Here is a 26,861-nt window from a genome sequence, read left to right on the forward strand (position 1 = left end):
TTCCTGTCATGGTTTAACATTTCCTATATTAATACCTGTCTCTTTTGCCTTGTCTCTACTCTTTGGTTTACCACATCTTTCCAAATCTGATCCCTTGCCCCCAATATTCAGTTTAAAACTCTCTCTACTTCCCTAGTTCGGTGGCTTGTGAGGATACCAGCCCCAGTACGGTTCAGGTGTAAACCGTTCCAATGGTACAGATCCCACTTTCCCCAATACTAGTGCCCCACAAATCAGAACCCACTTCTCCCACATCAGTCTTTGAGCCACACATTCATTTCTCTAATCTTATTGGTCCTATGCCAATTTGCACGTGGCTCAGGTAATAATCCAGAAATTATTACCTTTGAGGTTCTGCTTCTTAATTTGGTGCCTAGCTCATCATACTGACTATGCAGAGCCTCCTTCCTCATCCTGCCTGTGTTGTTGGCACCTACATGGGCCACGACCACTGGATCCTCCCCTCCTACTGCAAGTTCCTCTCCAGCCCTGAGCAGATGTCCCGAACACTGGCCGCCTGGACTCTCACTCTTTGCTGCAGAGAACAGTGTCAATCCCTTCACTATACTGTCCCCTACTGCCACTACATTCCTTTTGCCCCCCTCCCACTTGGATAGCTTCCCGTACCATGGTGCCCATGGTCAGGTTGCTCATCCACCCTGAAGCCCCCATTCTCATCCAGACTTAGACATGTATCACTATTCCTTCCTCGCTGGGTCAAAGTCCTGGAACTCCTGACCTAACAGAACTGTGGGAGTAGCTTAACAATTAGGATTGCAGAGTTTCAAGAAAACAGCCAACCCTACCTTAGCAGGGGCAACTGGGAATGAGCAATAAATGCCAGTCTTGATAGTGATGCCTATATCTCAAGAATGATTTTTTTATCAATGCTCATGCCTTGGTAGTTTATGGGTAAAATAAACTCCGGGTTTATTGGTATTCTTATAGGATGAGATCAAATGCAAATCAAATGCCTGAAACATATTCTTCATCAAAACCAATCATGTGAATATCTGCCTGTTCATTTGTCTAATTGGCTACTCTTCTCTCTCCACGTTTTTGCTTTTCCATTCTTTCTTTCCCTCTATGATCTTTTGTTGCTTCTGTTTTCCTAGCTTTGATTTTCAATTTCCTTAGCACCTTTTTTTTTTAAACCATCTCTGATTATCTGTGCATTTGTGTGCATGTGGGAAGTGGTGGTGTAGTGGTACTGTCACTGGGCTGATAATCCAGAGACCCAGCGTAATGCTCTAGGGACCTGGGTTCGAATCCTGCCACGGCCGATGGTGGAATTTGAATTTAATAAAATCTGAAATTAACGATGATAAAACCATTGTTGTAAAAGCCCATCTGGTTCACTAATGAAGGAAAGCTGCTGTCCTTACCTGGTCTGGCCTACATCTGTCTCACAACATGCCCTCTGAGGGCTGGGCCCAGCCAGTGATGCCCACATCAAATTTCACATCTCTGTGAAAGTGGTAGTGGTGGGGCTGGAGGCACTCAGTTTTGATCTGGGGCTGGATTTTACAGGTGGCAATCAATTAAGTGGCCTGACATCCTATTAAGGTCAACAGCCTACCCAATCAGAGGGCCAGAAACTCATCAGCCTCAGCAGAGCTATTGGGAGCAGTGGCCACTGTGGGTGCTGCACCTGGAGGAAGGGGGCATATTGATGTGTGTGCGCCCTCACAACCAGGTATGTGGGGTTTGGAGGCACAGGGACCAGTCAGGCAGGCCTTGGCTGGCTGGCTGGCTGGCTGGCTGGGTGGGTGGCTGGGTGGGTGGCTGGGTGGGTGGCTGGGTGGGGGCAACTGGAGAGGGCAGAGGAATGGCCATTGCTGCCAGGGGCCCCTTTATGGATCACAATGTGTAAAAGGAGGCCGTCCACTGGAGCCCTGCTGGGAGGCCAGATGGTACATGACTTGGAGTGCAACTTTCATGTGATGACATTTGCATACACCTCTTGGTCTTCTAGTTGATAGAGATTACAGGTTTATAAGGTGTTCTATACTCATTATACCAATCCACAAACTTATATTAACCCACAAATTCACTGTGCCAACCCATACGCTTACTATACCAATTTGTGAAGTCACTATGCCAACCCAATAACTCACTATAGCAGCCCATGACCTCACTACATTGCTGTAGATCTGGAGTCACATGTAGGCCAGACCTTGTAAGGACAGCAGATTTCCTTTTCTAAAGGACATTGGTGAACCAGATGGGTTTTTATGACATTTGACAAGTTTCATGGTCATTATTACTGAGACTAGCTGTTTAATTCTAGATTTTATTAATTGAATTCCACCTGTGTTCCTGGACCATTAGCCTGGGCCTCTGGATTACTAGTCCAGTGGCATTACCACTACACCACTGTCTTCCCCTAAATGGCTCAACTGGGCTCCAGGCAGGCAGGTTGGTTTCCACCTTACTTGTCACTGGCAAAATGGCATGCTGGTGGGAAAGGGTCAGGCACATCACACCAACGCCTTCCCAACCTATTTTGACAGCCTTCCCCCTCCAAGCCCTCCCCAAAGGCTCCATAAACTTCCAGCCTCTGTGTTTGTGTGGATGTATTTCACCTTCTGATTTTCTTCCCATTTTGACCTGTGTGTGTATCTCCATCTCCTGCTATCTTCCTAGCTTTCCTCCCAGTTGTGTGTGGGAGTCGTGCTCTCTCTGCCATTCTGTTGCTTTCTTGTAGTGTGTGTGTCTCACTTTGTGCCTTTTTTCCCATTTCTTTTTCTGTCTCATTACTCGTTCTCTGAAGGGTAGACTGTCATTGCAATCTTGGCCAACCACGCACAGATATATATGAAACAAGTGATTTATCATTTGGGGAGTTTCAATATTCTGAGCAACATGCTCCACAAACTGCTGCTGACACAAGCGCCTAAAAATATCCAAGAGATTTATAACAATTATAGTCACACAATCTGTGCTGTGTAACTTGCCTATGCAATCTCCATTATACAAGTCATTGAAATTCTCCAAGGTGTCCATATGGGAATCTGCACTCAGACCAGCTTCAGCAGCAATGAGCCAGTCATTTCAGTCATAGACGTGCATCATATAAGCTATATAAAACCTCATCAAACGTGTATACTTTTGTTTACAACATATAGACCCCTTTCTAAAGGCCAAACTCAATCACCAGGCTCAATATAGAATTGCTAATCTAAATGCCTGGCTTTCAATGTGTCATCTGTGTAATGTAGAGAACAGCTTATTACAGAGATCCCCCATAACTATTATTTTCTGCCTGATACAGGACTGTGAAAACTCCTTATCATGCTGTAGCAAGAGCAGACGAGCAACAAGGCCCTGTTGCAGAAGCTTTATTCCCCCCCACACTAATATCACAGGTAGTGAAAGCCAGCCCCCATTATTCTGGTTACAGACTTTATCCTTTCCTATAACAAACATTCAGAAAAGGTATTCCTTATAATATACACCAGGGCTCCTTTACCTATAATATATTCAGGCCTGCTATTCCTGCAGCATCCACTGGTGCTGCTATTCCCTATAATATACACAAGCATGCTATTCCCATGGCATACTCAGCTGCTGCCATTCCCTATCATATACAATATATACAATATCATATATATTGAGAGAGAGAGAGAGCGCATGGGGATATTATTCCCTATAATGTATCCAAAGACTGCTGTTTCTTAGAATATGCACAGGGGCAGTTATTTCCCACAAAATACACAGAAGCTGTTATTCCACATAATATACACAGGACATGCTATTCATTACAGTAAGCACATGAACTGCTACTCCCTGTTAGTCTATTCCCTATAAAGTACATAGGGGCAGTTATTCCCTATAAGAACATAAAAAATAAGAGGAGTGGACCATCCACCCACCTTGAGCCTACCCCACCATTCAATATCATGGCTGATCTGTTCGTGACCACAACTCCACTTTCCTGCCTAACTCCTACCCTTGTTTCACTTGTAGATCAAAAATCTGTCTAACTCAGCTTTGAATATGTTTGATGACCCGGCCTCCAATGCTCTCTGAGATAGAGAATCGCAAAGATTAATAACGCTGAGGGAAGAAATTCCTCGACTTCTCCATCTTAAATAGAAGACTTCTTATTCTGAAACTGCCTTCCCCAGGGCAAACATCCTCTCAGCATCTAACCTGTCAAGCCTCCCTCAGAATCTTATATGTTTCAATAAGATTACCTCTCATTCTTCTAAAGTCCAACAAGTATAGGCCCAACCTGCTCAACCTTTCAGGCAGAATTTTCCGTCTCCGTAGACGGCGGGCATGTTTGGCGGCGTGAGCAGACAATATGGCGAGAAGGCCAAAAATGGGTTTTACAGTATTGTGAAATCAGTTTTCGATCGTCCGCTCCACTTGTCAATGGCAGGCCGTGTTTCCCGCCAACGTGTTTCACAACTGTACATAAGTGACATGCACCTGGTGAGCCGCACTTCACTTGGGACTTCGAGGTTTGTTTGCCTACCTTGCTTCAGGCAGCACTCGCAGTCATCAGTGCCAGGCTTCGCAGACAGCACATCACTTTTAGGGAGCTCACTGGCAGGTCTCTACCTACCAGACCAGCCATAGGCCGGGGTTGATTTTTCAATAGCTGCAGGTCTAGGGCTTGCTTGGGGAAGGAGTGGCCTCAGGCAAGGGAAGAGGCTGCAGGGTGAGGGCGGTACTGGGGAAGGAGGTTATTCCAGGATGTGTGTGGGGGCACATGTTGACCTGTGCAATTGGCCTCAAGATGGTGAGGGCTGAGGAGGCAGCCTCCAGAGGAGATGAGGCCAGATGGAGATGTGCTGGTGTGTGTGAGAGCGTGAGTGGTGATGTCCCTTGAGCTGGCAGCGAGCGAGATGCCAGTGAATGTGTGATGGGTTTGTAAGTGTCTGAGTTTAGATGAGATGGTTGCCTTACCCTGGCGGCATAGATGAGATAAGTCTGTGCAGCATTGGCACTGACCACCACTGCCACCACCTCACGAGCCAGAGTGGTGAGGTTGCTGGACTTCCTGCAGCCCGAGCAGAGGTGGAGGACATCATGGCAGGCCTCCAAAAGATGGGTCACTGAACTCTTCTTCGCTTTCAGGGCCATGTCTTCACTGGAGCTGTCCTTGGCTGCAAGCACTGAGAACTGTGTGCGCAGCTGCAGCTGCAGTTTAGATATGGCACCCCGGAGTGAGGAAACAGTGAGGTAACGACATGGCAGATGACTCAGGGGCCACCCGCCAGCGAGATAGCATGTTTCCTGTGGCTGCATAATTAATGAGGTGTGAAGCAGACAATACAGTGTGAAACCCTCCACTGCAGCCAGCGGGTAAAACTTCATTTTTCACACCCACTACTGCACTTAGTGCAATTCTGGGATGATTCCACCCTTCCTCATCAGACAACCCCGTCATCCCAGGAATCAAACTAATGAGCCTTCTTTGTACTGCTCCAATGCAAATACATCCTTCCTTAAATATGGAAACCAAAACTGTACACAATACTCTAGGTGTGGTCTCACCAATGCCCTGTTCAGTTGCAGCAAGACTTCCTGACTTTTATACTCCATCTCCCTCACAAAAAAGACCAACATTCCATTTGTCTTCCTAATTACTTGCTGTACCTGAATGCCACCTTTTGTGATTCATGGCACCTAGATCCCTCTGTACTGCAGTAATCTGTAGTCTCTTTCTATTTAAATAATATTCTTCTTTTCTATTCTTCCAAACTGGAAAACCTCAATTTCCTGCATTACACTCCATCTGCCAAATTTGCGCCCACCTACTTAATCTATCTGCATCCCTTTGCAGACTGTTTATGGCCTCTTCACAACTTGCTTTCTCACCTATTTTTGTGTCATCAGCAAATTTAGCTACAATACACTTAATCATTAATATAGATTATGGCACTGATCTATGTGGCATCCCACTAGTTTGCCAACCAAAATGTTTCATTTACCACAACTCGGTTTCCATCCATGCTAATATTTTTTTTTATTCGTTCATGGGATGTGGCTAGGCCAGCGTTTATTGCCCATCCTTAATTGCCCATCCTTAATTGCCCTTGCTCAGGGGGCATTTAAGAGTCAACCACATTGCTGTGGGTCTGGAGTCACATGTAGGCCAGACCAGGTAAGAACAGCAGATTTTCCTCCCTAATGGACATTAGTGAACCAGGTAGGTTTTTACAACAATCAACAATGGTTTTGTGGTCATCATCAGGCTTTTAATTCCAGATTTTTATTGAATTTAAATTTCACCATCTACCATGGTGGGATTTGAACCCAGGTCCCCAGAGCATTACCCTGGGTCTCTGAAATGCAAGTCCAGTGACAATACCACTATGCCACCACCTCCCTCAATACCATGAGTTCTTATATAATAAAAGCAAAATACTGTAAATGCTGGAAATCTGAAATAAAAACAAAGTGTTGGATAAACTCAGCTGGTCTGGCAGCATCTGTGGAAAGAGAAAGTTAACTTCAAGTTGAATATGACTTCTTCAGAACTGAAGGAAAGTAGAATTATGCTGGGTTTTATGCTGTTGAAAGGAGGAAGAATTGGAAGGAGGAAAGGGAAGGTCTGGGATAGGGTAGAGGGTGGGAGAGATTAGATGATCAAAATGGCATGGAACAAAATGCAAAGGGAGTGGTAACAATTGTAATATTTGTTTATTTGCCTTGTTTTCCCAAGTTGAATCCCCTTTCAATGAAAAAGTTCAGTTCTAAGAGTCCAATGTCTACACAAACTGCCAAAACAAATTTGCCATCGAAGTGTATCTAGCATTGCCACAGAGCAATCTCTGCCCTGACATGGGACTGCACAGCCCACACAGTGAGATAACTTCTCTCAGTAATGTTTGGGATTTCCTTTAGTCCCTTTCGAAGTGAGGAATTCCTGGCAAACTATCAACCATCGCTCAACCCTGCAGTTGCTAAGATTTCAGCATCAGCCACTGTCAGCAGGCACAGTGCAAGACCGATGAGTGGGAGGAACCCTGAATCTCCGTCAGCTTATTCAGCAATGGCTGCACAATTATCTGGAGCTATGCCCATGAAAACCAGAGCTACACAGAGGAGAGTGAAACACTCAATAAGGATCAAATGCTCATTGAGAAATATGACAAAAAGATTTTTTTTTAAAAAGCTAAATTATTTAATTACATATATACATAATGTATTGCTCCCATTGTGAAGAATCTGAGAGGAGGTCGAACACAATGAACATTTAATACAATTTATGGTTTCCGTGACAACAATGAAAGGCCCTGTGCAACCTCATCATTGCTGACAGATCAAGGCTGGTGATCAGAGAATATGCTCACAATGCACAACTGATATTTCCCCATCATATTTCATAAATATTGTTAATCTCTCCAGGAGGGGGCCCAGCACTCCACAGTTACCCTCTCTGGGGCCCAGCACTCCACAGTTACCCTCTCTGGGGCCCAGCACTCCACAGTTACCCTCTCTGGGGCCCAGCACTCCACAGTTACCCTCTCTGGGGCCCAGCACTCCACAGTTACCCTCTCTGGGGCCCAGCACTCCACAGTTACCCTCTCTGGGGCCCAGCACTCCACAGTTACCCTCTCTGGGGCCCAGCACTCCACAGTTACTCTTTTGGAAAGAAAGTCGTGCATTTACATAGCACCTTTCATAACCTCACAACATCTCAAAGAGCTTTTCTTTTAATGAAATACTTTTTTTCTGAAATGTAGTCATGGTTATAATGTAGAATATACAGCAGCAAATCTACACACAGCAAGCTCCCATAAACAGCAATGTGATAGCGACCAGATAATTTGTTTTTTGTGGTGTTGACGGATGGGTAAATATTGGCCGGAACTTTGAATAGTGACATGGTATTTTTTACGTTCACCTGACAGAAAGACAGAGCATCGATTAATGCATCAGCTGACAGGTGTCACATTCGACACTACAGCATTCCTTCAGTACTGCACTGGGAGTGTCAGTATAGATTTTTGTGCTCAAGTCTCTGGAATGGGAATTGAACCCTCAGCCTTCACACTCAAAGGCATGTGCACTGCCACTAAGCCTGACTTTCTGGGATCCAGCACTCCACTGCAACCCAAGTCTATCAACAAAAGATTATATTTATATAGCGTCTTTAATAGAACACCCCTGGGCACTTCACAGGAGCATTAAAAACAAATTATGATACTGAGCCAAGTAAAGGGTTATTAGGTCAGATTATCAAAGGGTTGGTGAAAGAGGTCGGTTAAAAAGTGCATTTTAAAGGAGAAAAGTGAGAGAGAGAGAGACAGAGAGGTGTAGGGAAGGAATTTCAAAGCTTAAAGCCTAGGCAACTGAAGGTATGGCCACCAATGGTGGAGCAATTATAAAGGGGAATGCAAAAGAGGTCAGTATTATATGAGCACAGGTATCTTGGAGTGTTGTGAGACTAGAGGAAATTACAGAGATGAGGAGGGGCAAGGTCATGGAATAATTTGAAAGCAAGGATGAGAAGCTTAATATCAAGATATTGCTTAACCAAGAGCCAATAGGGGCAAATACAGGGTTGATAGGTGCATGGGATTTACTGTAAGTTAAGACACAGGGAACAGAGTTGTCGATGTCAAGTTTATGGAGGGTAGAATGTGGGAGAGCAGCCAGGTGTGCTTCGGAATAATCAAGTCCAGAGGTAGCAAAGGCATGAATGAGGGTTTCAGCAGCTGAGATGGAGTGAAGTTGGGCAATATTACAGAAATGGAAATTGGTGGTCTTAGCAAGGTAGGTTCGGAAGCTCATTTCTGGGTCAAACGTGACACCAAGGTTGCAAACGTAATGGTTTAGTCTCAAACTATTTCCAGGGAGATGGATAGAGCTTGTGGCCAGGGAATGGAGCTTGTAGCAAGGGAATGGAGCTTGTGGCAAGGGAATGGAGCTTGTGGCAAGGGAATGGAGCTTGTGGCAAGGGAATGGAGCTTGTGGCAAGGGAATGGAGCTTGTGGCAAGGGAATGGAGCTTGTGGCAAGGGAATGGAGCTTGTGGCAAGGGAATGGAGCTTGTGGCAAGGGAATGGAGCTTGTGGCAAGGGAATGGAGCTTGTGGCAAGGGAATGGAGTTTGTAGCATGGACTGAAGATCATGGCTTTTATCTTCCCAATACTTAATTGCAGGAAATTTGTGCTCACCATGTATTGGAAGTCAGATAAGCAGTCTAATAATTTGGAAATAGTGGAGGAGTCGAGAAAGATGGTGGCGAGATAGAGCTGGGTAGTGTCAGAGTATTGTAAAAACGGATGTTGTACTTTCGGATGATGTCATTGAGGGACAGCATGTAGAGGAGAAATAGGAGGGGGCTGAGGCTGGATTCTTGGGGGACACCAGAGGTAATAGTATGAGAGCAGGAAGAGAAGATATTACAAGTGATGCTCTGGCTATGATTATATAGACAGGAAAGGAACCAGATGAGAGAGGAGTCCCAGCCAACTGGACGCCAGTAGAGAGGCATTGGAGGAGGATGGTGTGGTCAGATGTGTCAAAGGCAGCAGAGAGGTCAAGAAGAATGAGGACAGAAAGTTTACTTTTGTCACAGTCACGTAGGATTTTATTTGTGACTTTGATAGCAGCAGTTTCAGTGTTATAGCAGGTGTGGAAATCTGATTGGAGGGATTCGAACATGGAGTTTTGGGAAAGAGAGACACAGATTTGAGAGATGACAATATGTTCATGGACTTTGGAGAGGAAAGGAAGATAACTTTTGTTAGACAGGTGCTCCAATTTCCTCTTTTGGTTGCTGCTCTTAATTTGAACCCTCACTGGATTAGAATACTTTATCTTAACCTTTGTGGAGTTAATGTTCTTCAGGTTTACTGTTGTTGAGTTTTCACTCTTTAGTTTAACCTTCACAGCATTCATGTTCTGTACTATGACTGTTGTAAGGTTGGTGCACCCTTGTTTAACCTGCATTAGTTCTCTATCTTAATCCTTGTTGGGTTGGAGCATTCTAGCTCATAACCTGTAAGGTTAGCACTTACCTCGAATCTTACTGGCTGATGTTCTCTAATGTGACACTTACTGGGTTACCATTCTCTAGTTTAACCCTTTAGCTGGACTGGTACTCTCTACTTTATTCCTTGCTGGGTTACCATTCACTATTTAACCCTCGCTGGGCTGGTGTCCTCTACTTGAACTCTAGCTGGGCTGGTGCTCTCTAGTTTCATCCTCACTGGGTTGCTGCTCTCTAGTTTAGCTCACACTAAACTAGAGATTTGGAACTCTATAGTTAAACTTAATAAAAGCCAAAATAGAAACAGTTAATCTCTCACTGATTGGTGCTTTCACACTTAGACCTTGTTGGATTGGCTTTCAATAGTTTAATCATTGCTTTGTTGGTGTTCTCTAGTTTAACCCTTGCAGGGTTATTGCTCTCTAGTGTAACTCCTGATGGGTTGTTGCTCTATTTTAACCCTCAATAGGTTCATGCCCTTTATTTTAACTGTGGCTGGGCTAGTGTTCTCTAATTTAGCCCTCACCATGCTACTGCCCTCTAGCTTAACACTTGCTAGGTTACTGTTGTCCAGTTTAAACCTCATTAGGCAACTGCTCTCTAGTTTAATCCTTGCCGGGTTGGTGCTCTTTAGTTTCACCCTCACTTGGGTGGTGCTTTCACTGGATTAGCATTCTCTATATGAATCCTCTCTGGATTGACATTCTCCAATTTAACCTTTTCTGGGTCAGCATTCTGTAATGTCATTAGTGCAAGGTTGGTGCTCCCTAGTTTAACCCTTGATAGGTTGCTGTTATCTAGTTTAAGCCTTGCTTGGTGCTCCCTTGTTTAACCCTCACTCGGTGATCTCTATTTTAACCCTTGCTTGCTCGATGCTCTGATGTTTAATCTTTGCTGAGTTAGTGTTCTCTAGTATCACCCTTACTACGCAAGGGCTCTCCAGTTTAACCCTTGTTGAGTTAGTGCTTTCCAGATTAATGCCTGATGGGTTACTGTTCTTTACTTTAGCTGTTGCGGGACTAGTAATCTCTACGTTAACTGTTGCAGGGCTGCCAGTCTCTTGATTAACCCTTGCTGAGTGTTATGTTCCAACAGCTCTCACCATAAAGAATTTCTCTTACCCTCTCCCTCTGTTCTTCTAGCAATGATTTTAAATTGATATCCTCTCATTACTGGCTTACTTTTTGTTGACTCTCTAGACCTTCATTGCATTCATCAATTCAGACCCCTGCTGCAGATGAGCTCTTACTTCCTATGTTCTAGAAAGTGCTTTTCCTCACTTTGCCGTCGAGCTAAAATTGTAGTGTGTCCAGCATCTTGCTGTGTGAAATGTAACAGACAATGATTTACAGCTGCAGCACTGTTGTAGAAACATAAAATAAAACTGTCTGTGATCTAACAAGTAATTTGAACAGAGAACCCATCACTTTTGATTCGGTTGATCACTTACCCTCCTTGTCTTTAGGAGGTTGCAAAGTAAATTACACCAGGCTGCGATTTAGTCTCAAACTGGCAAGAGATCCATTAAACAGTAAAAAAAAACAAATAAATATAGCAATAACTTAAATAGATTTTACAGTAGTTACTAAACCTAACTGCCACATAAAACTATTATGCATTCCTATGCGCTGGATCTTTGTTTCTGCTCATCCACAGAAGCGATATGGCCTGGCAACCTTTCTCCAAAGCCTTCAGATAGAAATTTGACTAGACAGGTTGAGAAATACTTCCCAAAAATGAGCAGCATCAAACAAATCTAAGGAACTGTCAAACTTCAAAACAGCTGCCTATCTAAAACATATAATTGAACAAAATGCAACGTAATGCTTGTATTTGAATTGAGTTGTTTGACCTCTTGTCTCAAACATCAGTCAAGCCAACATCAAGAGTTGCAACCTACGTCCACATAAACTAAGGCAGATTTTCTGTGAACAAAGCTGTTCTTAACCGCCTTTGTATGGTGAAAGCACGAGAGAAACCAACACCATATTGCATCTCAGATAAAATTGCTCACTTTGGATCATCAGGGCAATGCAAGACCTCAATTCCACACAAGGTTAATGTGACCTCCCACCAGCAGCATGGCAGTCGGCACAATGCAGGTACTCTAACAGGCCGAGACCCAACTCTGAACAGGAACACTCGCCTATGTTTCTACAACCGTGCCACAGCTGTAAATCATTGCCTGGAACGTTTCACACAGCAAGATGCTCTGGAATGCCAGAACTTTGTGTTCTTGTTTTAACCAAAAATGTTAAACCTCTTCTCATCTGCTGCTCTGCTTTTTGACAAATATGAACCACAGCCAGGAGAAGCAGCCTGGAAAGTTTGTGGTCATGAAGGTGCTTTTACTAAATAAAACTGCCTGTGATCTAACAATTAATTTGCATCAGAATTTGCAGCATGAAACTGGAGAGACAGTCAAGTACAAGAGAAGCACAATCGAGTCAGAATCAAGTGTTAGTATTTTGCAGCCGAGTCCCCTCCCCCGCTCTGTTTCTGACACTAACTGTATGTATTAATGTGATGTTTTTAGTGTAAATTAACTGTGAACGCTAAATAACTGATTATTACATAATAGACAGTTTGTCTTCATTATTGAGCAGCTGTAATGTTTGCAGGCTGACAGGAGGCTAGCATTAGTCTCTGATGCTAAATGTTCAGTAGTGAGGCAATCCGGCCCCAGCTCTGGCTTGAGTTGCACTATGGTCAAGTGAACAATAATAATATTAGCTCCCTTTTGCAAGACAGAAGACTTTGAAGTGATCTAATGGAAGCTTTCAAGTTCTGAAGGAAACTGGCACAGGGTTAGTCCAAGAAATTGCCACCTGCCATGAGGGTTCAAACCCCAGTTAGTGTGGGGAACACTAGTCTACAAATATTAGGGAGTTAGGAGTAAGGAGGAAAGGCAAAGGGAATCATGTTATAATATAAGTTATAGGGGTGGGCAGTGAAGGAAGCAGTTAAATTGAGTCAAGAAATAATTAAGTGTGTTGCTGGAAAGAAAAAAGAATCGATGGAAATGTTAATGTAGTGAGCAGGTGGGATTAAGGAATATAGTGAGGACATGGGTATAGGTAGTGTTGAGGGATATGAGAAAAGGTGGGTGGATGGGTTTGAGCGGTATGTCAGGAGGTGGGTGGATGGAGTTGTGGGCTAAGATTTTCTAACAGGGTATTCCTGACATTGGGGCGATATGCAGGTTCTGAGTCCGCAAGGGCGGGCAGCGGGACCGCAGCGGCAATCTTCCCAGAGAGGGCCTCTTAACTGACCAGCCCTAGGGCAGCTGTCCAATTAAGGGGACTGGGCGGGCACGCCATGCTGCTGCGCCAATCAGAGGGCCCGTAGTTCAGAAGCCTCAGCCTCTCCTTTGAGAGGCGTGGCTGCTGCTGAGGCAACAAGGATAACAAGAGGGTGCGCCCATCTTGAGGTGCCCTTGTACAGAGGAAGACAGTTCCATTTTCTGCCGGGGCCAAGTAGATGGACCCTGGTGTTTAGAGGGGGAGCTCCTCCAATGGAGCTGCAGGGGAACCCATTGCCACTCTCTGGGCTTTGGAGCCTCTGGCTCCGTTGGCCCAGAAAGATGGCCCTCATTGACTCAGTATGAACCCAGTAGATAACTAGTCAATGGCCCCTTGGCACTGACTGTGTGTATCACAACATTGACTGTATAACACTGACTGTATAACAGGACCGACAGTCCCAGCACTATTCTTATGTATAACAGGGCTGACTGTCTCAATGCTGCCTATGTGTATAACAGGGCCAGCTGCCTCCACATTATGTTTATAGCAGGACTGAGTGTCCCAGCACTGACTGTGTATACAGCCATCACAAGATGTTTATCAGATATTTAATGATTGGGTTAAAATCCCTGAGTGTTTCAATTTACTACTGGTTTACTGGAATGGCATACTTAGCCATATATAGCTGTGGGGGCAGTGGGGTGGGGGTAGTGGTGGTGGTGATGATAGGGCCAAATTTTGTTTGTGGAGCTTACCTAGATATGAATGTTAAAGATGTGAGAAATATATTAATATTGCTAAGTTTTGCTTGATTCTATTTAGGATCAGAGAGTATTTATGCAGCAAGAGAAGTAATAAGAATTATACTCCTGTGTCACAATACACAGAGGGCATTGAGTTGCCTTAAGTATTATATTCCTAGATCCAATGAACACTATTACTAAATTCTCATCCATCTATTCTGCAAAAAAGACGAGGTGGAATGAATTCATTCCACTGCTGTCGGTTCCGAACTAGCCAGGTTTCTTCAGTAATCTGTGTCCTTTTCTGTGACAAGTGATTCTTGAATTCTTAACATTGTCTATCCAGTGCTCCCATGGTCTTCTTCAGCTTCTTGCTCCTTATCCCTTCGTGTGCAGGGTCATGAAAGATATTCCAGCCATTCCCATCCTAGAAACATGTCAAAACTGACATAGTTGTCTTTCTTGGATCTTCTGTAGAAGGGCTGTTTCTTATCCAAGCCGCGTTCTTATTATACCATTCTAGGTTCTTTCCATCCTGGACAACCACAGTGAGCTCTGCTGTTGATATCAGTTATTCACCAACTTTTCTCATGTTGCAGCACTCAGATCCGCATAATAATATGGAGATAACCAGTGCTTCATAAACTTTTATTTCTGTTTTTACCAAAGCTTTTCGTATCCTGCTTAATCTTCCAAAAGCAGCAGAGGAAAATACAATCCTTCCTTTGGTGTCATCTTCCAACTCGCACTCTCTGACCCTGTGTTTAATAAAGTCAGAAGGAGTAGAGCGATAAAACAGCAAGTGGGCTTACTTAGCAAAAGAGCTGGAGATGTGATGTCTGCAATGCTTGGAACATGGGCAGGCCAGAGAGATGTCAGGCCAGAGAGATGTTTTTGTTTTGGAAGGTTGAGCTAAATTAGTTTGAAAACATTCAGTGAACACTGAAAAGTTGTAAAACTCATTTAATTCATCAGATCAAAGAGGAAATTGTATATAGGGAATAATTAATCCAAAGGTCAATTGGAGGACACTGCGGAGCTAGCTACATCATCATGGAGTTGGGTGGAGCTTAGGAAGGCTCTCTGGTTTCAATTTATCTGGGTTTTTGCTGGGACAGGTTTTTAATTGCAATTTGGGCCTCTTGTGGTTTGCAGGTCACAGAGAATTTAGCCAAAATAAATAAGTTAGATTGCCCTACAGGACAAGCAGAGTAAATCTCTAGCTTCATCACTGACCACATGGAATGTGGTTGAGACTTAATTTCAGTTTGAATTTTGCTAGGGAACAGGAGCTGGATGATTGTCTAGTTTGAAATTAGTGGAAGAATCTACAGTGGCCCTCACAGAGTCTTGTGCCAAAGAAAGCAACAAGCAAATTAGGTTGGAAGCATTGAAAAATAACTAGAACAAGGGGCTGAGGCCTCCATAGTCAAGAAAGGGTAAACATAAGTTTTACCTCTGAGAATAGCTGGAGCTGAGGAGAATCCTCCAGAGGACTTTGGCATATTTATGGGTAGTCCCTAAAGAAGTAAATAACTTTAAGATTGATGCGTCGTATAAGAGAATTCTTCAGGGAAGTAGGAAGTAACTCAATGTATAACACATATAGTTATAAACCATATTGTTAAGTTAATATTGCTTGTTTGTTTAACTCTTTTATATATAATGAAGTTGGTTTTAAAAAGTGAAATCTTGTGATGTGGTTCTATTGGTTAAAATGAGACATTGATTTCTTTTTAAATGTTAATGGTTCCTAATCGGATCATAACACCACCCAGGTATACAAACTTCTCACCTGTTCAACTTCATCCTCTCCAGCTGTAATGTGTACATCTTCCTGAGCTTTTCAAATGACTAAACTTTGCTTTCTTTATTAATCTGTAATCCAAACTTTCTACTCTCTACGTATGCCTTATCAGCAAGCCTCTGTGAACCTGTATTAAATCTTGCTATAACAACTGGTATTCACTCAGTGCCTATAACATAATAAAATGTCCCAAGACACTTCACAGGAGCATTTTAATGCAAAATCTGACACTGAGTCACATAAATCTATATTAGGGAAGTTTGCCAAAAGTTTGACCACGGAGCTAGTTTCTAAAAAGTGTCTTAAAGGAGGAAAGCGAGTCAGAGAGGTTGAAGGGATGGAATTCCAGAGTTAAGGGCCTAGACATCTGAAGGAATGGCTGTCAATAATGAGGCAATTAAAATCAGGGATGCTCAAGAAGCCAGAATTAGAGGAACACATATCTCAAAGGTTTGTGGGGCTGGAGGAAATTAGAGAGCTAGGGAGGAGTGAGGCCACTGGAGGGATTTAAAAACAAGAATGATAATTTAAATCAATGCATTGCTCAGTCAGGAGCCAATGTAGGTCAGAGAGCACAGGTCATCTGTGACCAGGACTTGGTATTAATAAGGACATAGGCAACAAAATATTGTACGACCTCAAGTTTAGAGAGGGTGGAATGTGGGAGGCTGGACAGGAATGCATTGCAAAAGTCCAATCTAGAGGTAGCAAAGGCATGGATGAGGGCTTTGGCGACAGATGAGTGGTGACAGAGGAGACTTGGATGATGTTATGGAAGTGGAAATTAGCAGACTTAGTATTAGTGTCGATATGTGGTTGGAAGCTCATCTCGGGGCCAAATATGACACCAAGGTTGCAAACAGTCTAGGTCAGCCTCAGACTATTGACATGGAGAGGGATGCAGTTGATAGCCAGTGAATAGAGTTTGTATGGGGACCGAAGAAAATGGCTTCTGTCTTCCCAATATTTAATTGGAGGAAGTTCCTGTTCACCCAGTACTGGATGTAGGATAAACAATCTAATAATTTTGTGGCAGTGGAGGATTGGAAACAGGTGGTGGCGAGGTAGAGCTGGTATTGAGAATGTACATGTGAAAACTGATGCTGTGTTTTCAGATGATGTTACTGAGGGGCAGAGTATGGATGAGGAATAAGAGTGTGCACGGATACAGGAAGAGAAGCCATTGCAGGTGATTCTCTGGCTATGTTGAGAGACATAAGGAACAAATCAGGTGAGTGCAGTATACCCGGAGAGGCACTAGAGGCGAATGACGTGGTCAACCATTTCAAAATCTGCAGACAGGTCAAGAGGACAAGGAAGGATAGTTTATCTTTGTCACACTCACAGAGGATTTCATTTGTGACTTTGATAAGAGTCGTTTCGGTATTATGGCGGGGCAGAAACCAGATTGAAAGGGCTAAAACAAGGAGTTCCAGGGAAGATGGTCACGGATTTGGGAGGCAACAAGTTCAAGGTCTTTCTAGAGAAAAGGATGCTGAAGTTGGAGGGTAGGGAGGCTGGTTGTTTGCAAATATAATGGGGCCAAGGGTTGGTGTTTGAGGGCAGGGGGTGATATCAACAGCTTTGAGAAGGTAAATGTCATCAGTAAATAACGTGGTTTATATCAATTCTTGCACATGCAGAATCCTCCAATATCATCATTTAGTTGAAGTTTTAATGTGCATCCAACAGATCAGATCAAAGCTTCACATTCCTATCACATTGTGCCATGAATGATGGTGGACAGTAAAAAACTAATAGGAGGAGAAGGTTCCATGAACAGCCCTTTCCTCATTGATGGTGGAGCCCAGCAAGTGAGTGCAAACAACACTGGATGAACCACTTGCAAACATCTTCAACCAAAAGGGCAGAGTAGATGATTCATCTCAGCCTCTTCCTGAAGTTCATGCCATCATAGAAGCCAGCCTTCAGTCAAATCAATTCACTCCACATGATATCAGATTTTCTAAAGGCACTGAATACAGCAATGGCTACGGCCCTGACAATATCCTGGCGGCAGTGCTAAAGACATGTGCTCCAGAACCAGCAGTGCCCTTAGCCAAGCTGTTCCATTACAGTTACAACACTGACATCTACACAGCAATGTGGAAAATGGCTCAGGTATGTTCTGTCCACAAAAAACAAGACAAATCCAATCTAGCCACTTACCGGCCATCAGTCTACTCTTGATCATCGGCAAAGTGACGGAAGGTGTTGCAACAAAGCTAGCAATAACCTGCACAATGATGCTCAGTTTGGATTTCACCATGGCTACTCGGCTCCGGATCTCATTACAGCCTTGGTCCAAACATGGGCAAAAGGTGAGAGTGACTGCCCATGATATCAAAGCAGCATTTGGCTGAGTGTGGCATCAAGGAGCCTGAGGAAAATTGAAGTCAAACTTTCCACTGGTTGAAATCATAACCAGCACAAAGGAAGATGGTTGTGGCTGTTGGAGGCCAATCATCTCAGCCCCTGAGCATTTCTGCAGTGGTTCATCAGGATACTGTCCTAGGCCCCGTCATCTTCAGATGCTTCATCAGTGACCTTCCCCCCATCAGAGGTAGGGATGTTCACTGACGATTGCTCAGCACCATTTGAAACTCCGTCTCCATATGTAGTGTGACCTGGATAACATTTAGGCTTGAGCTGATAAGTGGAGAGTAGCAATCATGCCACACAAGTGCACACAATCATCATCTCCAACAAGAGAGAATCTTACCATCTCCCCTCAATGTTCAAATGCATGAATTGCTGAATCCCTCCATCAATATCTTGGGATTACCACTGACCAGATACTTAGCTGGATCAGCTATAGGTAAATAAATTCTGGCTACAAGAGCAGGTCAGAGGCTGGGAATGCTGTGATAAGCAGCTCACTCTCAACTTCCCAAAGCCAGCCTATCTACAAGGCACAAGTCAGGAGTGTGATCCACTTACCTGGATGTGTTCAGCTCTAACAACACTCAAGCAGCTCAAAACCATCCAGGCACCCCATCCACCACCTTAACCATTCTCTCTCTCCACCATTAGTGCACTGTGGCAGCTGTATGTACCATCTACAAGCTTCACTGCTCCTTTGACAGCATTTTCCAAACCCACGACCTCGACTGCTTAGAAGGACAAGGGCAGCAGGTGCATGGAAATGTTACCATCTGCAATTTCCCCACCAAACCACATACCATCCTGACCTTGAACTATATTGTCATCCTTTCATCATTGCTGGGTCAAAATCCAGGAAGTCCCTCCCTAATAGCACTGTAGGTGTACCTGCACTACATGGACTGCAGCTGTTCGAGAAGGCAGCTCACCACCACCTTCTCACGCACAATTTGGGGTGGCAATAAATGCTGGCCTAGCCAGTATCACTCACATCCCATCAACTAATTTGTTTAAAACTCACCACCTGAATTCTCAAAGCCTTTCCACCATCTACAAGGCACAAGGCAGAAGCGTGACAAAATATTCTCCACTTGACTGAAAGAGTGCAGCTCCAACAACATTCAGGACATTCAATACCATCCAGGAAAAAGCTACCAGTTGTATTGGCACATCATTCAACACTTTAAACTGCGATTTCCCTACCACTGGTGCAACATAGCTGCAATATATATAACATACAAGATGAACTGTAGCAACTGGCCAAGGTTTCTTCACCAACACCTCCTAAATCCACAACCTCTACCACTTAGAAGGATGAAGAAAGCAGGCATATTGGAAAACCAATGTCTGCAAGCTCCCCTCTAAATCACACACCGTCCTGACATGGAAACGTATCTCAGTTCCTTTATCATCACTTGGTCAGGTTCCTGGCACTCTCCACCTAGCAGAAATGTGGGAGCACTTTCAGTGCATGGACTGCAGCTGCTCAAGAATCATAGGATCATAGAAATGTATAGTATGGAATAAGGCTATTTAGCCCATCATGTTCATGCTAGCTGACAAGTAGCCATCTTGCCTAATCCTGATTTCCAGTTCTTGGTCCCTAGTTTAGAACATTATGGCGCTTCAGCGCACATCCAACTACTTTTCAAATGTTACGAGGGTTTCTGCCTCTACTACCCTTTCACGAAGTGAGTTCTAGGTTCCCAACACCCTCTGGGTGAAAAAGTGTCTCCTCAAATCCCCTCTAAACCTCCTACCTCTTACCCTGAATCTATGCCCTGATTATGGCCCTCTCAACCAACAACAAGAGACTTGAGACATGGGCACCAGAGTTTTGGATGACCTCAATTTTACAGATGGTAGAATGTAGGAAACCAGCCAGGAGTGTGTTGGAATAGACCAGCCTCAATGTAACAAAAGCATTAATGAGAGTTTCAGCAACAAATGAGCTGAGACAGGGGTGAAATAGGGTGAATGCTCATAGCTTAAACAGAGTAACACCTAGCCTTGTATATCTGGATATAGTTATGTTTATCCAATAAACCTGTTATAGTTCAGACATACCTATGTCTCAGCAATTGTTCCTTAGCTAGTCATAACCAACGTACAACAAGGTGGCAGCTGTGCAGGACCCCTAAATCTCCAAAAAAAAACTTTTAAAAAGTTTGCAAATCTGGCCTGAAAAAAGGCATCAAAACTCAAGACTTTGTTAAGACAGCTGAAAATCTCCAAAAGAGCTCCATAGAAGAGGTGGAAGCAGAGAGACAGGGAAAGATATCAACTGTTCAGCTTACTAAGGGCTGCATCATAGCACGTGGAGGTCCGCAAAAAATTCCAATCCAGCAACAGAGTCAAAGAATCAAGTGACAATTGAGGAAGGGTAAGCAAACCTTGAAAAAGGCTCAAAATCTTCAATTTAAAGGCACAATAAACAGGCAACACTGGGCAAATTCCTTTTCAGTGAGGACGGGTTTTGATACACCACGCAGTCTGTGTTTGAGGTCGGCACCATTACACATGGCGACCATGAGGCAACAATCGGAGAAAAAATATTCAGCTGCTTAAACACGATTCCCTAGTGAGACGAAAACAGTGAACAGAGCTAAATAATAACTTCCAGCGATTAGTTTAAAAACTCTGCGAAGTTGAGGAATGATTACCAAAAAGGGTCAGCGACCAAAGCGGGTAGGAGTAAAAGGCTGGTCAGTGCAGGAAAACTCCATTACTGCAACAGGATCTTAAAAAATCAAGGCAAACCTGCTAAAAAGCTTAAAGCAGCTATGGGTTCCAAATTCACATCGCCAGACCGATGTGGACACATGGAAGGACCAAATCAAACACTGAATTGGGCAGCATAGAGGAAGGGATTTTTAAGATTCTATACTGCTTCCAGATTGGACAATTAAATCTCGAGGCTGAACAAGTCAATACATTATTGTACTCTATTGGAGAAATTGCAGATGATGTTTTAGCAAGACGAGGCATTAATGAAACATCAAACAAATTCAAAGAAGCCTTTTATAAGTGTTTTAATTTATGGAGTAACAAGATATTAGAATGGGCCACGTTGAACAAAAATGTCCAGAACCCAGGTAAACCAGTGGGTGCCGTTATCAATGGCCTGTATCGACTGGCTAAAGGTTGCAAATATGGTGATCTTAAAACTAAGCTGACCATGAGACCGCATTGTAGTTGGTGTTACTGATGACACCCTATCTGAGTTAATGCAATCCAAAGAAGACTTAACTTTGGAGAAGGCAATACAGTTGGTGAGGCAAACAGAGGTCTGAAAACAAAATAGAGCCATACGAAGAGGAAAAGAAAAGCCTTTGCTCAGAAAACTCCCAATGATGGTACAATTTATTGAGCAAAATGTCAAAGATATTCCAGGGAAGAAGGCACTTTATCGAACAAAAGTTCAAGGCGCCATCAAACCAGGCCAACACTGCAGTGCCAACAATCCCCACGGCCCAAACAGTGTCCTGCAAGCACTACAGAATACTTTCACTGAAAAAGGTTTGGACAGTTTGGAAAGATGTGCAGAACTAAAACCTCTAGATACACAGAGGATAACGAGAGAATCCTCTCAAACAAGGCCTTCAATGAAACTGAGGAATCTCAACATGAAAAAGAACAAAAATGTTTCCGGGCTGAGATTAAAGAATCCAGATACAGATTCTGACATGCAAATATTTGTGTCAATGGACATATCACTAATTTGCATGAGCAAGCGTAACATTCTTGTCCAACAAATAATCGTGACTCATGACACAATGGCTGAGGGCAACTGAAACCCAATTACATGGTCCAGGAGGGGTCAAACTACAAGTCATAGGCATATTACAGACAATGCTCCAGTAGAGAAGCCAATAGGTACAAGAAACATTACATGTTCTTCGCAATCAAGAATTTTCTCTTTTGAGCTGAAACAACTGCGTTGACCTCAACCTCATCCAGATGCCACTCAACAGACAGTCATCATGATACCAAATCTGAGCCCCTCAAACCATCCAAATGCACTGAAGATCCGGACTGGAACTTCAAAATTGATTTTTTGACACTCTTCACAGAGGCTGATAATCCAGCCGTTTTCCAGGAAGATGTCCAAGAGGAGCGAGTAAACTTGTCCTCACTGAAGAGGTAATAAACTAAATCAGACGAACAAGCACTTCAGTATGACCATGATCCTTCATCACAGTATACATCTGCTGAGAAGGTGGAAAATGAAACTCTAGCGATTAAATACACTGGTATTCACCCGACTGTGGTGACCCTTTGAAAGCGCATCCAGACTTATTCATCCACCAAAAGTGGTAGTCAAGGATGCAAGCAATCAAACAGGTCTGGAACTAGAGTCAGAACCAAACCAGACAATGTCCACCTCTTCCATCCTGAAAGACACTGATCTTACAGCTACACCAGGGTTACTGGAATTTGAGGGGAAACAAGATGTTGATCAGGTGCCTACCTCATGGCTTCCTATCCTGCCTAAACTATTATTTCCAGAGGCAACAGTCCAGAATCACCCAAGAGTTCATGAACAAGAGGCTACAAGGAGTCATCACTCCAGAAGTAAAGAAAGACGGACAAAACCAGCAAAAGGAACCAGGGTTGATTCACCAGACAAGGATAGGGAACATATCAACCACAGAGTTTTTGATACGTTCCAAAAAGTCCAATCATGAGAGAGAAAATTGGATCGAGAGAGGTACAACAGCAAGGAGAGGAAAATGATGATCAAAAAACTGACAATATACCAGATACTGTAACTCTTACTGAAGACCAACCAAGTCAAAGGGAGACTACCAATCTTCTAAGTCTGACCAGAACACAATCAGGGAGGAGTCGTGAAACCTCCAGACCGATTGAAGTTAAGAAGTCAGAAGCTTGGGGGACATGGGGCAGTATGTAAATATAAATGTAGAATAAATTTGGATGAAGACTTGGGGGAGAGGTAGTATTAGGGTGTTAGGGTTGAAAGGGTGGGACTGGAGAAACAGTACTACCCACATGATGATGTGAGAAGCACATGATCAAGAGTTAAGAGGGAGAATGCTCATGGTTTAGACTGCGTAATACCTAGTCATGTACATCTGTATATAGTTGTTTATCTAATAAACCAACACCTATGTCTCAGCTATCGTTCTTTAGTCAATCACATACAACACATCTCGAGATAAAATGTGACACCAAACTTCCTAATCATAGTCCTACATTTAACTAATTGATATATACCACAAAAAGCAAGGAACCTAGTAATGGGCCCTCTGGAACCACACTGGAAACATCCATCCACCATTACTTCCTGCCTCTGAGCCAATTTTAGATCCAACTTGCTACTCTGCCTTGGGTCCAATGGGATTTTAGTTTTGTGACCAGTCTGCATGTGGGACAATATCAGAAGTCTTGCTAAAACCCATATTGTTAACATCAAATACACAGCCCTCATTGACCTTCTTTATAACTGCCTCAGAGAATTCAGTCATGTTAGTCAGACATGATCTTTCCATAACAAATCTGAGCTGTCTTTGGTGAATCCATGCCTTTCTAGGTGAAGATTTATCTTGTCCTTCAGAACTTTTTCCAATAATTTTCCCACAACCGAGGTCAAGACTGGCCTGTAATTCTTCGGTCAGTCCCTTTCTCCCTCTTTAAATGAATGCGCACCACCACTTTCTTGAACACAGTTGGGTGCAGGCAATATATGTTGACATTGCCAGCGATGCCCACATCCTATGAATGAGTAAAAATGTTAAAAACTAACAAACTGTAATAATTATTACTCTCCTGTAGTCTATTATACAAAGAATATCAAGTTGCATAAAGTATTAATCTCCTACACTGTACTAAATAGATAATATTGAGCTGCAGAATAGTGTATATTGTATTACGCAGTGAGAAAGAAAAGATGGACTTGCATTTATATAGCGACTTTCACAACTACTGAATGTCATAAAGTGCTTTACAGCCAATGAAGTACTTTTGAGCTGCAGTCACTGTTGTAATGCAGGACATGGAGCAGCCAATTTGAGTACAGCATTTGATAATGAGCAGATTATCTGTTTTTTTAATGTTAATTGAGGGATAAATATTGGCCAGGACAGCAGGAATGATTCCCCTGCCCTTCTTCAAAACAGTACTGTAGATTCTTACATGGGGCCACATTTTATCATCTTATCCGAAGACAGCACTTCCTATACAGCAGCACTCCCTTGGTGCTGCCCCCGAGTGTCAGCCTTCATTTTTGTGTTTTGTAGTAGTGAATGATACTCTCCTATACTGTAATGACACAGAAAATATCAAGCTGTGGGGAACTTTATGCTCCTGTATTGGCTAGCCCAGATATAAGAAAGCTATAACCAACCAGAAACTCCTGCATAGACTCACACGAAGAATCTTGAACTGTAATAATTATTACAGCCCTGTACTGTATTATACAGATAATGTGGAATAAAGTTGGAACGAAAGCACATTTTAAAAAAGAACCCGAGAGTCACAGCCATCACCACAATAGGATGCAGTTATTGTGCACATCTGATACATCCTTACCTGGAATGCAGACTGGCTGTTGTAATTCTTAACTTCTTTGTTCGCTCCTCGAAATAAAAGGACCCTCGCACAGCTCTCCTTGAGAGGAAAAAATAGTTAAGTTTCATGTATTTCAAAAAAAGATCTCACAAGACTATGCAAAGATTATAAATACAAGGATATTACACCATATATATAGTCTGAACTTTGCAGGGTAGGCTCCATGTATATCATGTAAACACAGTGGGATACAGCATTTATGTGCATTACACATAAATACAGAACCATGTGTATGTTATAAATACCGAAATGCAGCACTATGTGTAATTATAAATATAGTGGGACACAGAACCATATATATATTATAAATACTGTTCTCAAGCTCTCAAGATATGTCTTGATGTGTGCAAAGCTCGCTGAGTCTGACTAATTTTTTCCTGTTACTACAAACTCGTGTTTGTTCTTTCTCGTTATTTATGTTTTGCATGCTGAGGGGGCAAGTCCACTAAGCTAATTGTTCATTGCAGTGCCAATTACTTTTTGGATCTTACGGACCAATCTTATGGATCTGCATCAATGCCAGAGGTGCCCAAATATTTGTTTTCAGTGGTCTAAGCTAAGATGGTTTTATATAGTGCTAAATGACAAGCAGAGAGAAAACGCTATTCCTATGTTCAAAAAGGGAGAAAGAACAAACACAGGGAAGGCTACACCAGTTAACATAATGTCAGTGGTAGGAAAGATATTGGAATCTTTACTCAAAGATACAATAGAAAGACATCTGGTAACTGTAAACAGATTTCCGAAGGGGAAGTCTTGCTTGACCAACCTTACTAAATTCTTTGAAAAAATAACATAAAAAGCAAATGAGCATAATGCAGTGGATGTAATGTACACGGACTTTCAAAAGGTCTTTGTTGGGGTATCAAATAGTATGCACATGACTAAGGACTGTTAGATCATGTGGACTCAGGGCAAATAGCAAACCAGCTACAAAACAGAGTTAAAGGTTCAGATTGGAAGAAGATGGGAAGTGGTGTTTAAGAGGGATCAGTGCTGGGGCCTCTGTCCTTTACTATTTGCTGTAAATAATTTGGACTTGGGAAAATCAAAATTTGCAGATGACATCAAATGGGGGGGGCTGGATAATACTGAGGAGGACTGCAAAAGTACACAAGACATTAACAAGGTAGAAGAAGGGGCATGTAACTGGAAAATTCATTTCAATGTAGTTAAATATGAGGAGGTGCATTTTGGTAGGAGGAATAAGGAGACTACAGGCAGAATTTTACATTGCCCTGGGGCCCCTGCTTCCTCCAATGTAAATTATGGAGGCGAGCCAGCCCCTGCTCTGGCGGATTACCCCACAGCCATTTAATGCTTGGCGGGATATTAATTGGCTGAGGACAAGACTTCCACCCCCATCCACAGAAGGGGCCCTACCTTCGAGAGTTGCAGGTCAGTTAAGTGGCCGGCAACGCTCTGGTCCCAGCAACATCACCATCAGCAGCGGCCACTGCTTGGACTGCACCCAATCTCCAATGGAGATCTTCATTGGGGCCAGATGGGGAGGATTTCAGCACAGCAGGCTAGGGGGTAGGGGTTATGGGGTGCCGGGGTGGACAGGCCAGGTAGGGGGAGATTAGATAGAGGGGTGAAGCCATAGAGGGATTTGAAAACAAGAATCAGAATTAGGAGCCAATGTAGGTCAGCAAGCAGAGGGCTGATAAGGGAATGGGACTTGCTGCGAGTTACTACAAGGGCTGCAGTATTTTGGATGACTTCAAGTTTACGGAGAGTGGAATGTAGGTGAGCAGCCAGGTGCGCATTGGAATTGTCAAGTCTAGAGGTAACAAAGGCATGAATGAGCAGATGAGCTGCGAATGGGTGGGCCAGGGTGGAGGGTGGGGGGGTGGTGTGGTGGGGGCAGTAGTGATGGTGGGAAAGTCAGGTGATCTTATAAAGGTGGAAATAGAAGATCTTAGGGATGGCACAAAGTTGAGGTCAAAAGTAACAGCTTTAAAAAACGTGAACCATCTACCAGGGGATTGTGAGGCCATTGACAAAGCCCGACGATATCTGGTATTTTTACTATAAAAAAGAACCCAATCGAAAGATGATAACAGTTGGTCAGAATATGGTGAAGTAGTTAATAACTGCTTTGTCCTGCCTCACATCAATAGTCTAGATGCTATT

General features: G+C 43.3%; 1 protein-coding gene across 2 annotated transcripts in view; it reads right to left on the reverse strand.

The window, feature by feature from the left end:
• shank3a (SH3 and multiple ankyrin repeat domains 3a) overlaps positions 1–26,861 on the reverse strand; it is a 1,183,771-nt gene that overhangs the window by 494,551 nt on the left and 662,359 nt on the right. For both annotated transcript variants that reach the window (XM_078553129.1, XM_078553130.1), the window contains exon 10: positions 24,687–24,764. In XM_078553129.1, coding sequence (XP_078409255.1) covers positions 24,687–24,764 — 78 coding nt within the window. The remainder of the gene's footprint in view (positions 1–24,686; positions 24,765–26,861) is intronic.

This window comes from Cetorhinus maximus, chromosome 12 (assembly GCF_964194155.1).
Source record: "Cetorhinus maximus chromosome 12, sCetMax3.hap1.1, whole genome shotgun sequence".
NCBI classification, from domain to species: domain Eukaryota; kingdom Metazoa; phylum Chordata; class Chondrichthyes; order Lamniformes; family Cetorhinidae; genus Cetorhinus; species Cetorhinus maximus.